Source organism: Takifugu rubripes, chromosome 19 (assembly GCF_901000725.2).
Source record: "Takifugu rubripes chromosome 19, fTakRub1.2, whole genome shotgun sequence".
Classification (NCBI taxonomy): Eukaryota; Metazoa; Chordata; class Actinopteri; order Tetraodontiformes; family Tetraodontidae; genus Takifugu; species Takifugu rubripes.
The window spans coordinates 12,618,900-12,634,211 of NC_042303.1; the positions used below are offsets into that span (position 1 = coordinate 12,618,900).

A 15,312-nucleotide genomic window follows, 5' to 3' on the forward strand; every position below is an offset into this window, starting at 1 on the left:
AAATAGAAAATCCAACCTGGAATCTTCCTGATTGTGCTGACCTTAGCTGAGTCCAACAGCTCTAAATGCCACAAATATCCCACCTACTGGTCCCGCGTCCCACTGGTTCGAGAAAATTTTGAAGACAAAATACTTCTTTTGGAACATTTAGTGCCAGGACATAAAAGTGCCTCATTAAAGGTGATCTCATGTGTCCCAACGGTGGAGGGGGGTTGGGAAGAGTCCTGCCAGGAGCCCAAGAGAGCAAAGTGCAAATCGGCAGATGACGAAAGGAGAGGACAGAGATCACAAGAACCGTGACACACACCTATCTAACCACACATTAAAGAGCTCTCAGGCTGCTCACCTCAACACAACCCGGCAGTGTCACGTCTGCGGACTGCTGACGGAGCTCAAGGCTGAAGACTAAGTGAGTACAATCTCATTCATGGCTCCTTCACTTCAATCTGATGCGAGGTGCAGATGTGCGAAATGAAATCAGGGAGATTCAGTTACAGAGGATGGAAAACTTTCATTCCTTTTTCATTCAGGCAGAAAAGGTTTCCCAGAATGGAACAGAAACTTAATTAGGTGTGTTAATTAAAGTTGCATGTGTCGCATCAATACTCCTGCTGTGAGTGACTCCTATTGATTCAATTAAAACTTCAAATCAATAGAATTGGAGGTGACGAAAAGCTCCCCAAAGACAACAGAAATGTTGTTTGGTCTCTATATGGTGGTCCCCTCACCTGTAAGCTATTTTTAGATGCTTTACTTTCTGTTTTCATCTCAAACATAGTTGAGCTTTATTAAAATAGTCCCTAAAATATTAGTTGATCTCATCAAATTGACATCTGAGATGATCAACACACACACAGCACAGACAACAGAACGAGGTCACTCTAGAAATGAAAGAGTTGTCTTTGTGTGTATGTGTGTGTTTGTGTGTGAACTTCTGCGGGGTCATTTCGATTGGCCTTATCCCGTGTTTACTTTATTTAACTTGAACCAGAGTGACTGCTGATAATACTCAGTATGGGAAGGTGCTGCAGGAACCCACAATTCAGAATCTCCGCCCCACATGTTTCTGCATTCAGAGCAGGGTTTGTGTGGTTCTATTACAGTTGAAATGTAAAAAAAAACCTTCATCACCAAAGTTTTATTAGTCATGAAGGTTTTTGTCTCCATGATTTTAAACATTCCTTTTATTTCCTCCTAAAGTGTCTTTGTTTGAAGCTGTATTTATACAACTATAAAGATAAAGTTCTGGGTCTTGATCCAGCAGGAACCATGAGGTCTGTGGGGTCTCCCAGCGTAGTGACCCGCCGGAACGTTAAAGCTCATTCAAACCAGATCTCTGGTAAGCTCGTTTACGTCTCAGCTGCTGTTTTTAAAGCTGCTGCTTCATCACAGCATGAACGTTCCATTTCAGTTTGTAGCCGCTTGAATTGTTCTCCTCTTTTTGCAGGGGTGAATGATAATTCTGTGCAGGAGGAGGACCTAAAGCTGTGGCAGAAACACGCACAGGTGACCCTTTAACCCTTCACACACTCTCCCTGCTCAACATGATTCATTTAGGAACACGTGTAGGTGATGAGGATTAAAATTACACTTACCTTGTTTCCTCCTGCAGGAGTTGAAGGTGAAGGTTTTGGAGCAGGTTCAGGATCAGCTCAGCGACCTGTTAGACAAAGCTCTGATTGAAAACGTTCCACCTTTTTACCAAAAACAGCCAGCAGCTAATGGAACAACACACACCCATCATCCAGGTCAGGAGGAGGCCACAGTTACTGTCATTGTGTTTGCTGCCATGCATTTTCTCCTATTAATGCCATTAAAATGTTTGTGTCCATTATGATGCCACTCTAGATCCCAGAGAATGGACGACGGCAAAGTTTTTATGGCCAGGCCGTCAGTTTTGGAGTGAGTGGGACGAAAAATATGAAATTCATTCCTGCAACTGCATTTTCAAGCCCAATATATGTGCAAATTAATTTGAATAGATTAGGTTAAAAAAACAATATCTAATAATAAATTGCAAGCACAATAGTTAATTATACTATAGTTATAATATTTTCTGTACGTTTCATAAAATTGAAAGATCCTACCTCTGCCTCTATCATTTTAAAGGCAGTGGCACTCAACATCCAGTTATATGCAATATTTATGACTGAGATGACTTGCTGTTGCGTGTATTTGTGGATTATAGATTATAAAAACCATTAATACACTGAAATGATGCAACCTAATTATTTACTCTATGTTCTCCTTTATTAGCGAACTGTTGAGATCAGCCACATCAGGACCATCTACCACATGTTCATAGCTGTGCTGCTCATCTTCTTCTGAGCACGTTGACTGTGGACTACATTGACCAGGGCAGGTCTGGTGGTGTGTGTGTGTGTGTGTGTGTGTGTGTTTTAGTGCTGATAATAAATCGTTGACATATTTTCAATGGTCACCCAGGAAGAAAGAGCATTTATTCACTATTTAACATAAAGTAAAATATTAATGCTCCTATTGGCAAAGCAGATGAGTTATGGGTCGACGTACGCAGGTGCGGAGCGCAGATCCGCTCAATAGCTTTCAATAGAGATGTTGAAATTAAAAACTGCAGCTCTAAAGATTTCTTATATTCAGATTCTGTTGACTGAACAGCAATAGCGCCGTCACCTTTTTACCCCAGGGTTAGCATTTTACACCCACCAAACTGCAGACTGTAGACGCCAGTTTGAATTCCCAAAACTAGGGTTTACATGAGAAAATGGCATTTCAGCTGACTATAACAGAATGTCAGTGCATTTCATTTCCACTTCACAAGGACTGATAGAAGGTGACTCCTCACTTGCAGCTCTTTTCAGGTTTCAACAGACAGTTTCAGCCTGGAAATGTTGAAAAAAAAAAACCTGAAATAAAACAGAAAAAAAATCCACTCAGTGGCTCCTTAGAGGCTCGTAAACACCTCATGGCACCGGCAGGAATATATGAATAATAGATTACATTTTAAATTTAAATTAATTGAATGAATTTATTTTGAATTAAAGTAACTCCTTGTCTACTGAGTCCGACTAACTCATACTGAAGTCCCTTTTCCCTGATGTATTGATTAACCTGTTGCTTTAAAGGCAGGTAAATCAATTTCAGACATACTGTTGTCTGGATCCAGTCAGTCCTCCGGTCATTAAAGAAGAGGATTAATACAGAGAGCAGCAGGTCGTATCGATCCCACAGTTTGATATGAGGTGGGGAGCTTGTTAATTTAATTATGAGATGCCAGGAACAGCACTGTGTTAACAGCTGATCACATTAGCGTGGCACAAAAGCCGCCATTGTCAGTTAAAGATAACGCTACACCCAAGGCACCGCTCAGAACACACTGACCTCGCTGTCAGGAGTAAGGTCACACACACCTCTTTTCATTTTAGGGACACACTCTGCTTGGTTGTGCTGCTCCATTTCTGTTTCATGTTCTGTGTGTGTGTGTGTGTGTGTGATTTTGGGTGTTTAGAGACCATGTCGGAGCTAACAAGGGGAAAGAATCATTCAGCTGTCCAAGAATCATGTGATATAAAGGTAATTATGGCTGCAGATCAATTTATTTGAATTCCTTTATCACACCAGCTCATCACTGATCAATGTCGGAGTGTGTTGAGATTTGAGTTTTGTTTGATAAAGACTCAGGAAGGACAAGATCAAAATAAACACACAGAAGACAGATCTGAGCATTATATCCAAGCTAATAGTGTCTACAGAGGAAGATTAATGGGCCAGTGAGAGGAGGTTATAGAGTTTACTTTTGTGAAAATGTCTCACTGGTTATATCACCATGGAAACACATTACCTGGTCCGCTTATTATCCTTCCCTGTGAGATGCTTTGAAAGCTAACTGTAGGGAACATTTGTGGTGAAACAATGACACTTCACTTTAAACTGTAAATGATTCTTTTTTAATAATAGTGTCATTTTCACATATATTATTATTATTTGCTGCTATTTTATACAGTTAAATGATGGTGTGTTGATTTTTTAGGGAGGAGCAAGCTTGTGCATGGAGGGTGGAAGGTTCAAAACAAGGGGTCAAAGTTCAGTGGTGAAAAGTTTGCCCCCTCATCAGTGGATCAGATTAACCAAGCTGAATAGAAGCACGATAATAAGAATAGAGCTGGTTTATAAGCAGAAGGAATCATGGCTGCGTCTATTTTTAAATGATTTTTTGGTGTGGATGCACCGGAATGATCAGAGTGATCAGAGGGTTACGTGTTCATCGAGGTTGGAAATATACAGCTCTCGTCATTTGCTCGTGCACACGTTTGTTTCGTCTGTGAGTGACTGACATGCTCAGTCTCCCACCTCAGCCTATTTAACGGGGTGCTCTCAGCATCCAGGCCCATGTGGGTCTGCACGCCCGCAGGTGCACCAGTGTGTGCAAACGTATACGCTTGTTGTTTCTTCATTTTGTTTTCCTCTTTGTTCCCACTTCCGGGTACCCCTCTCTCTCTCTCTCTCTCTCTCTCTCATTCCACATGCACTCCTTTCTCTTGCCATCTTCATGTCTGCACCTCAGAGGGCTCTGGAGCAGCAGATGGAGTCGCACCGTGAGGCGCACAGCAAACAGCTTGGCCGCCTGCGAGACGAGATCAATGAGAAGCGGAAGATCATTGACGACTTAACTGAGTCAGTACTTCATTGTAATTCCTCACCTGTTCTGACACAGATTAGTCAGTCCACTCCTCACTATGTGTGTGTGAGTCAAGACAATTACTGGTGTATGTCCAATAAAGCTTTAACCAAGGTGAAGGAGGTGGAGCTTTTTCCTTTCTATTGCCCTGTTTGGAATAGTTTTGGCTGTGTCTGTCATGTTAACATTGTAATGTATTTACAAAAGAGCTAACAGCTGTGGTCTTCCCCCTGTGGCGGATGTCTGTGGCTCTAATCTGTAATTCAACTGTATCCATACAAGCCAACTAGAAAGGCTGCATTGATGGATACACAGTCATGGTAGCTGGGTTCTGAACTCCAATTCTAGCTGCAGGAGGGTCTTAAACCCAAGTGTGTGGGTCTTATATGGTGTGCAAACTGCTTCAGGAAGACAGAGTCAAGCTGCTGCTGCTGCTGAACCGCACAGTGGAAAAGCCACCCTGCTTGCTGTGCGAAGTATCTGCAGAGGAGTTTAGGCCAACTTCTTCAGGGATTAAAGTACGCCTGGCGGTTGGTCTAGAGCTGTCTGGAGCCCCTCAAGTTTGCCAAACAGTAAAAGAAAAAGCTCAGGCTGTCGGTATTCAACCCTACTTTCATGAACACTAGCTGGGCTTTTAATTGTTGAACTGTCTTGTTTTGATCCCAGCTGTAACCAGGAGCAGCGGCTGGAGCTGGAGCAGCTGCGCTCTGACTACGAACACCTCAGGACGCAAGAGCGTCACAAGAGCCGACAGCTGGAGGATTTGACGTGAGTCTTGGCCACATTTCAATCGTTTCTCCACGTGGAGGCCTGATGCCTAGCTGCCTGTTTACCTTGGTGGCTCACTGTCATTCCTTCCTGTTTTTGACTTGGTGACTGTCAGATAATACGAGCGAACATAAGGCTAACCTGCTTAGAACTCTAGTATCAGACGAGCGGGCAGCTGGCTGCCGCCGCACGTCTCTGCAATGACCCTTCCCGAGCATTGCATCAGCTATGCAGATAACTGCTCGCAATCTGGGCAGCGGAGATTGTTGTGCATTCCTTATCCCACAAGTGTGAAGAAATGCACCTTTCTAGGACCCCCTCCATTTGTTGAACTGATCATCGTCCTGTGCGCTTGCAGATATCTCCATGAGCGACATGAGCAGTCAAAGCAGGACCTCAAAGGACTGGAAGAAACTGTGGTAAGATGATGTTTACACTTCATTTGGCACTCTCTGAATCCAGTAATGCCCCAATTACAGCAGACATGATTTTAAATGTCCTGCTCCCTCTCCCTCTCCCTCTTGCCTTGTGATATCGAAAGGCTCGCGAGCTCCACACCCTCCACAGCCTTCGCAAGCTTTTCGTTCAAGACCTCTCCATTCGAGTTAGAAAAGTAAGTTGCACCTTCCCGACGCCCGGCTCGGCTATTTTAACAATGTTTATGCGAAAAATCTTCTCCGCTGTTTTATCAACAGAGCGCGGGGATGGAGCCAGATGACAGCGTAGGGTACATCACCCAGAAACAAAAGATTTTCTTTCTTGAAAACAACCTGGAGCAGCTCACGAAAGTTCACAAGCAGGTAGCAACACAGAAGGCTTCATAAGCAAGTTGTTGGCAGAGGAGGACTGTGGTGGGGGAAAATTGTCCCAGCTGGATGTATAAGAGAGGTATAAAAGAGCAGACTAAATTAAAATGCAGAGCACTGTGCTTCCTTGTACTCAATCTTCTCAGCAGAGCAGAGTTTACGCCAATCTAGAGCAGCAGGTGAAGTCAAGCCGAGCTCCCTTCAGGGAATAGGAAGCAGCGCAGGATAAAAAAGTTATTCGCATCCTGATAAACAATGAATTCAGCTTGGCGGTTCACACCAAAAACTCCCCCTTCCCCTCTCCCGCGCATGTTTGGAAAGATTAAACCCACGCATGGACAACATCTGTCTTCAATATTCATGGACTGGCTACAGCAGGGGGCTTTGGCGGTGGTGTCGCAAAGCGGGCCACTGGCTCGTAGGCTCGCGCTGGCAGATTGGTTTCGCGGCGTAGCAGTTTGTCAGAGGAGAAACCAATCGTCAGTTGGCTGCTGGAGACTCCATCCAATCCACCACATGCTGATATTGTAGGTAACAAGTTGGAAGCCATGGCCATAAATCATTGAGCCCCCGGTGGAATGTGATAAAGCTGGAAACAGAGCAGTGATGGTAGATATGAGTGGCTCAGCTCCTGTGCAGTGAGGCAAAAAAGTGCTTGGACACAAGGGTTGGTGTATTAGCATCAGCCTGTATTAGCTTTTGCGCTAAATCAGCATATTTTTTAAGGATTTCTCTGTAGCATGCTAAGCATGTATTGATATAGTGTAAATCAGGATAATGTATGTAATTGTTTTAAGCATGTGCTCTGCAACCTAAAATACATAGGGTGCCTTTTTCAGAGCAAAGCAAATATTAAGGAACTAAGTGCTGCAGGTTGGATCGTAATTTTAGTCTCGCTGGCAGGAGATAAATCAGTTCCCATGGTTTTGGTTTTTTAGCCTTGGCCACCAATCTGCTTCAAAAGTGCAACGAAGACTAAGTGCTCATACTGCAGAACAAGCCTTCTTCCCAAAACGCCCAAAAAACAAATCAGTGAAACTGAGATTTGTTAACACATTCTATTTAGAAAGTATATAAAGAGCCCCATACCATAGTTGTTTATGGCGAATGCCCGTATGACATGGTTAAAAAATCATTATCAGTCACATGTACTAACATGTGTGTTTGACAGCTGGTACACGACAATGCGGATCTGAGATGTGAGCTCCCGAAACTGGAGAAACGTCTGCGGACCACCGCCGAACGGGTCAAGGCCCTGGAGGGCGCCCTAAGGAGGCGAAGGAGGGAGCCATGCAGGATCGGCACCGCTACCAGCAGGAAGTGGAGCGCATTAAAGATGTGATGAGGGCTCGCTATCCTTTCCGTCGACCCCACGCTGCACAGATCGGTACGCCGCTGTGCACGGACGCAGCTTTTCCAAAGGAACCGTGGCCTACGTGTCACGGGGGTGCATGTTTCATTTATCCGCCTTCTCATTTTACGAACAAGAATTTGACATCAATTAGTGAGAAAGCTACACATAATTGTCAGTGCATTAATGTCCAATAAAGCCTAAATAAAAGCGCTCGCTCCGGAATGGGTTATGAAAGAATACTATTTATTCCATTTATTCGCTGCAACTCTAAAATATGAGAATTGAGCTCCTACTTAAAAGTTAAGGGGGGATAATGGATGTGGAGCTGTATACTAGTGTAAGAAAATTAGTTATTGATGCAAGTAGTTCTAAAATAATGATTTTCTTATCAGGATAAGACAGAGGAGACATGAAGGTCTATACTGAGGTCCAGCTGAAATCAGATTTAATCCTTTAGCTGTTCCAGCTTTAGCACTTGAAGGGGATTTAGATAGCAATGAAATAATTAAATGGAGGCTTTTATTTGAAGTAAGAATCCCAGCACTCAAATGCATATGCATTTGACTGCTCCCATTCACAAATATTCAATTTTAGGATGTTTTGAATATTACTCTGGAGATGTGTTGACATTCCCGGTTTAAACACACTTGACTGCGACTGATGTCAAAGAGCTGCGATGGAGGAGCTGTTGTGAAGAGCCATTTGGAGCACAGCAGAAACCAGGTTTTTTGTGCTGTCACATAAGTGTTTAAACCCCACATGGAAACAGAACGCTTTGTTTTCATTTTAGCTGTTTGAGTTCAAATCAAGCAGCGGGGGGTATTTTACTTTTTTATCTAGGACTGAGATATTTCAAATTAAGAGCATTGCATTTTAAACACTTGGTTTCTTCCCTGATAATCTAATTTGGTCAAAATAATTTAATATTTTCTGCTCAGATGGGTTTATTTTTGAATCTTTCACCCTCAGCCAAACCTGTCCGTCCTGGCCACTTCCCAGCGTTCTCTCCTGCCAACCCCTGTTTCCTCCGAGGCTACAGCGATCACCCCATTGCCTTCTACGAAGCCGGTTTCCACAGCAGAAAAAAGCAGGTGGCGCCAGCTCCCACATCACCGGAGGGTCGTTCCAGGTTAAATGAGACCAACGGCAACCAGGAGAGCTCAGACAAAACCACCGGGTCCCACGAGTACGAATCTCAGGACGACGTTCAAGACAACACGTGAGTATTCGTTTAAATGTGTGATGTAAATTATCATTTGGAGCGATTCCATCTCATCTTCCCATCCCATCCCGTCCCCATTCCCATCTCAGGCTGTGACCAATAGCTGTAACAGGAGTCAACTGCTGGACAGGACATTGATTTATTACCTTTTGTTTAGTTTAGTGTTGCCTTCTTTCAGTCGTTTCAATAAGCAGCTCAGTGTAGAAAGAGAGATCTCGAATCTTTGGAAGTGTGAAAAAACACGTTTTTTTTTTTTGCTGCTTGCAGGCTTCCAGCTGAAACGCAGAGTCAAGCCGATCAGTGCACCGCTGAGTTCCTCGATTCCGAAAACGGTGAGCCTTGATCAGATGAAGCCCATTTACATGGTGGGACGTAACGTGAGCCAGATTAGCGGGCAAATTTTCTTTTTCACACGGCCGTTATTGTTTTTTTTTTACACATCTCAGAGAGCGGCGGCTGTAAAACTGTGACTGCCCCTTTTGAAAGCACAAACAATGGCATCTGTTTTTTATGCTGTGTCCTTGCTTTTATAGTCCTGTAATTGACTCAGCCTGCAGGCTTGAACTGACCAGTGATGCTCGAGGGGGACAGCTCCAACATCTCTGGCGATAAATTTGTCATCCGCCGTCTGTCATTCTGTGGGTCCGGCTGGATGTTGTCTCTGATCATCACAGGATGACGCTGTTACACTCGAGGAGGCTCTGTCTGCTCCCATCAGACTCTGGAGGAGAAAGATTAGGCTGCTGCTGTCATTACTCTGTGTCCACCTCAGCCGGAGGAACCCATGGTGACAGTCGTAGAGTTAAGGGTCGAGGCCACGCCTCTTTGCTTCTCTGGCCATATCGATAAACGTCAGTCAGCGCGTCGGTCTGCCGGCAGCTGCCTGCTTTGCATCAGCAGATGCGCCCTGAGCCTCGCTAGGACCGGCGGCATTTCACACGTTCCTGAAATATTCGCATGCAGGCAGATTTCCATTGTGCCAGTTTGATTTTGACAGCTCTTTCTCAAATATGGCAAGTGGCATTTTGGAATCCAGCGCCTGCTGCCTGTGATGCGTCCCGGAGTCTGACTTTCCCCCTCATGGTCCGTCAGCAGCAATTTTCACTCTGGGACATTACTCAACTAAGAGATGTGAATTTTAATGAGCTCTCCGAGGAACATATCCAACAGACTCTTTTTTTTCCTCCACTAGTTTCCGTTATTGGAGTTTAGCCTTGACACAGCACAGATAAGGCTTCTCCCAGCCTTTGTCTTTTCTTTTTGAATTAAAATGCCTGAAGAATCCAGTGAAGCTCAGGATCCCTTCAGCAAAGCCGCCCCATCAAAATGAACTTTTCATTACCGCACTAACACATTCAAAGAGGTCAAATACGTTTTTTTTCTCAGTTCATTATGAAGGAAGAGCCGAGAAGACACATGAATGTTGTGCGAGGGGAAGGTTTTCAGGTGGCATTTGGTGCTGTTGTCCTTGTCTTTAGCATTTTGAAAGCTCTTGTGAATAAGAGGAAGTTCAGTGTCCTCTGTGTGAGGGGGCCCAGCTTCAGGTGTTGGGGGGGGGGGGGGGGGGGGGGGCTCATCACTTTTACACTTTTACTTTTGCCTAATCGTCACAACATTTAGCGGGCACGATGACCGTCACCACACCTTCTCAAATATGTATAATTCAGCTAATTCACCATTCAACTCATGTGGCTTTGAGCTGCGGAACTCGTGTCGCGATAAGATGCAGCAATAGGACCGCCAGTTTGTACTTCAGTCATCAATGAGCAGGCACGAACGCGCCGTGCAGCTGCTCGTTCCAAAGTCATCCATCTTTCCTGCTGCTTTTGGCCTGTTTGTGCTTCTGAGCTGTCCTCTGTTTTACACACCAACACGCTCCCCCTACTCACCGTGCACCTGTCATCCTCCTTATGCACCTCTTTCTGTCTGCAGGGAACGCCACAGATATCAATGACAACAGGTAAGACCGACAACCGCCCGCTGCTTTTGTCGACCACGTCAGTTTTCTACAGATAGATTAATTCCCTCTGCCGTCATCAGCTTGCATGTGTACATGAGATCCCTCTTTTTTTTTTTGGAAAGCCCATTTGCTGCCTTCCCCTCGCCGCTGTATGTCTGCACCCGCCTTTGCCGTCGCCTCCGCCGTGTTTGGCAACAGTGATAAATGTGGCGACGAGGCGGCTGGCGTCCTTCCCCAGCACGCATTTAAATGTGAATTCTGTGTCTAGAACCACTGTCTGTGACAATCAGGACCCAGCCAAACTCTACGGCGTGCAGACAGGGGTGTTAAACAGCTATTAGCTCCAAACAGGTATGGAAAGAGGATTTCTGTCCCTCCTGTACGTAACATATGAATTAAAATAGAGCTCAGTTGTGGTTATTTGTGTAGTGTTGTGTTGCAAAGTGATGAAACTGTATTTAAAACTGACTGTATGTACAAAGAATGTTCAGGCTAAGGGTCTCCAGCTCTGACCACAGAAGCTATCAGCCAGAACCGCTTTGACAAAAGAATTAACAATAGCGGCGCACGTCCAGAAGCGCACATCCTGCAGCACAACCAGGAGTGAAGCAGACACTGACTTGATTAATTAATTAAGTAGAATTAATGGGAAAGGACATAATTAGAGGTTGACACAGTGACCATAGCGTTTCATTACTGCGCCGTGATGGACGCCACACCGACGCCGTTATACAACGCCAGAGGCCCTTACCTGTTGCGTAAATATTTGAGTTTCACAACTCATTTCTTTTTGACTAATGTGAGGGATCAGCTCTGCGTGATTTTGTTTTGTTTTAGTGCGTTTTTAGTTTTTAAATCCCCAAATTTACCTGTATCAACAACTGGAGGGAAGATAACGACTACTTAATCCCACTGTTTTGTCCATCACTCATTTAAGTTTTCAGAACAAGCTAATTTACAGCGCTAATTGATTTTTATGAAATCATGTTGTTGTTGTCACCTGTATCCAGGTCTGTTAGATGGTGAACGTTCTGTTGCTCAGAGCTGGAGATTCTTAGTTCCTTTAAAGTGTATATTTGGGCTCAGACTTCTCCCTGGAAGTCACTCCCTGTGATGACTGCACAATGAAAATGCATTGATTTGTTTTCCTCTGGCAATATCAACATGACTCACTGGCAGTTGTCTCCTGCTCTCTGCAATTTCTGGCCCGCTCTCCGTCAGAAGTATCTGACTTCGGCTCTTCTCTTGTCTCTCTACTTCTCTCTCTCTCTCTTTCTCAGGCAGACATTCTTTTATTCTGCATGCAGCTGACCACTCTTCGTCCAGTCTTTCCTCCCCCATCCTTCTCCTTTTCCTCTCCTCTGCTTGCTCTTCTCCGGTCCCTCTTTCCTCCTTGTGTACTGCTGTGGAGTGTATATGGGTATTAGTAGGATCCCCGGCACGCACTGCATCTCAGATCCCTGGTCTGGCAGCTTTACACCCAGGCTGCCGCACGCACGCCACCCGTCACCACAGACAGAATGGTGGGGGTAATTGGGTGCAGTACTTCAAAGAACCGCCAGGATGCGCTATTTTTCTCAGTTAGGAAGTTACTAAGGATTATCGTTCGACTTGCATATGTAGCTGAAAAATCAACATGGAAACTGTGAAATCTGTATTTACACACTCGATCGTGCATGTTTGATGGTCACTTTTGGTCTACAGTGTTTGATGAAGAAAGAAAAAAGTTACTGAGGCAAAAAATGTTGAAATGTTTTAGCCTATAAACGCCAGTTCAGGGGAGCCTGGATAGAGGGGCTGAAGATTAGTCTAAACAATTGTGTTTATTAGACTGTACAAGTTTAAATTCTTTGGTATAACTTGTTTTTAAAAAATAATGATGCCTCTTTAAAAACCACATTTGATTTTGTCTATTTCACACTACAAATGTTTAGTGAGCATTTGGTAACTGAGGGCGTCACGACTGACTTTCTTCACTATGTGATTACTATGGACACACCATTTCACATCACTGCAGAATCTAAAGAAAACCTGTGGAGAAAAGTCCCTAAAGAGGTTTGAAATATGTTATATTCCATTTATGAAGTCCCGAGGCCCTTCCTGGGTGTGTCTCTTGCCGTTTGAGGAATCAGAAATTAACCTACCGGTATATAAATGTAGCTTCTCTTCTTTTCTGACCGGTCTCAAATGAAAAAAAAAAAGAGAAGTTCTTTATTATAGTACCTCAAATTGATGCTCACATGTTCAGTGACGACCACAGGGTTGGAACATCTGCCCTGTGCTGGTGTTTAGTGGACTGAAAACCTTCACCTGAAAGCCACGGTGCCATCGTAAAGACAATTTCAATCTTATCCTCTCAGACGTCTGCCTGTCGGGGACCGATATTTAACCTCTGTCATGCCAACGCAGAAAAGAAATGGCAGGGTGATTATTTAAAAAAAAAGAGCGTAGCAACTATTTTTATAATGCTAGTTACAGTTGAAAATAAACTATATATTAATATAATTTGCTCTATTTTTAATTGTTTTTGTTGGCTATTTTTAATTTTATCGCTGTTGTTGAATGTGGAGCGGATCGACGTGTACGTATCGTGCACTGCCGTAGTTCTGGAATTATGTCACAGAACGACTGTGTGCTCATGGGCTGCTGCCTTTCTGATGTGAGCCTGACAAAATGGTGGTTTTGCAGACCATGTCACACAGAATGAGGTCATAAGCAGAGGTTACCGTCGGCCATACGGAGCTGATAACCACCCTGACTTATCGCTCCGACACACTCTCAGATATAATGGCTCATCATGCAGTGAGGATTTGAACCTTCAACCCCTGAACAGTGACAGTATGACATGTCCTGTCCTTTTTTTATATGTCTGAGCAGATAACTTGCATGACTGTACGCTGACAGTAAATTCACACCTCGCGCTCACGCTCGGCGTTGACCTCCAGATCAGCCAGTCAGGAGGAGAGTGTGAAGAGTGTTAAGTGTGCATCACAAGTGTGTATCGTGTATCGCTTCAGCTTACAGCCTTAAGAGATTTTAGGGTATCTTGGGTTTTTATGCAAATATATACTTTGTACTTTAATTACACTACAATCACTACTCATTGATAACTACCAGCAGATTGGTCACAAAATGGGCACCAGAGGAGCAAAAAGCTCATCAGATTACACTTTACATCCTTTAATGACTTTTTTTATGGCATTTTATAGCAGGATTTTTGCTCTGGTTTTCTTTATTAGGTTTAATTCCAAAATACTGAGGATTCATCTGCTTTTATTATCAATGTGTGCGGAATGCGTTTTTGGGGTTTTCTGTTTTTATGCATCCTATAAAACTGAATACAGGTCTTATTTAGGTTCCAATAGGCTGTAAGCTGAAGTGCTGTGAGCAGATGTCCAGATTGTAGCGGCTAATCAAGAAAACAGGATTTCGTCACATTATTTTGTCCATGCTGCTGTTCCAGTTTCCTCTTCAGTCACTCCAAAGGGTAAAATAAGTCATTGAACTCACCTTTATCAGTGCAGCCATGCGTGTTTACTTAACCTATAGAAACCATGAATTGAATGATGTTTTCTTTTCCTCTACCATGCACTGTGGTTGTAAATGTTTGATGGTTGTTGGGTTTATTTTCAGTCTGACGGGAAAAAAAATCTTTAAATAATTGTTACCAATTTGAAAATATTCTGGTGAGTCAAACATCTTGTGTGAAACTGTAGCCTAATTATGCAAAACTAAAAGAGCAGCAATGTGGTTCATAAAAAGAGGAACACAGAAGCGAAATGTCTGTTGGTTTTATGTGTTGATTTGTTTTTGGTGTGTGATTTAGTGCATGCAGTACTTCATCTGTAGCCACCGTTATTATCTCATGAATCTCCAATAAAGGTAGTCATGTGTACGTATTATTGTTTTGGGCTTGTTGCTAATCGCGTGGCGATTCTTTCCATCTCATTACATTAAAGCAGACAGAAATAGTGTCTTTCATTCCCACATAATGTCTTGTCAGTATCTTTATTTTTCATCGTTTCCTCTCTTACTGAATAGGGAAACCTGTGCAATATAGATGTGCATCAACATTAATATTATATTAATGTTTTTGTATAAATGGCTGAGTGACAATCTCCTGAAACGTAAAAAAAAAAAGAAAGTAATGCATCTGCCCAGTTAAACACCGACTACCAACCCGCCCAACCTACCACACACACACACACTCACTCTTGATTGAACTTCTATCTTTGTGAAGAATTTATTGACATAAGACATTGTGCAGCCCCTGACCATGACCTGAACCTTCACTAGGAAACCTCAAGTTCTAACCTCAAATCCAGGGTTGAACCCTGTCCTATCCTGAGGTAGAAGGCCTGAGTGATCCACTGATCACCAGTGGATTGACCCCTTCATCAAGTTCACTGAGGGTTCATTGATCCAGGCTTTGTTTTTAAAACAACCACTCTATCCCCAACCATTTACCCTGAGAGGCCCTGCATGGACAGTCTGCCCTGAACACATCTGCCCTGGACCACAGGGTTAGCAGCCTCAGCAGGGAGG

The 15,312-nt window shown here is 43.7% G+C and overlaps 1 protein-coding gene across 1 annotated transcript; it reads left to right on the forward strand.

Moving 5' to 3' along the window:
• Window positions 1-7,506: 7,506 nt before the first annotated feature.
• LOC115246983 (kinesin heavy chain-like) lies at window positions 7,507-14,666 on the forward strand. Its single transcript, XM_029827185.1, has 6 exons — window positions 7,507-7,618; window positions 8,555-8,804; window positions 9,075-9,139; window positions 10,740-10,767; window positions 11,036-11,118; window positions 12,048-14,666. The coding sequence occupies exons 1-5, from the start codon at window positions 7,522-7,524 to the stop codon at window positions 11,106-11,108; spliced, it is 513 nt and encodes a 170-aa protein (XP_029683045.1). The 5' UTR covers window positions 7,507-7,521; the 3' UTR covers window positions 11,109-11,118; window positions 12,048-14,666.
• Window positions 14,667-15,312: the final 646 nt, after the last annotated feature.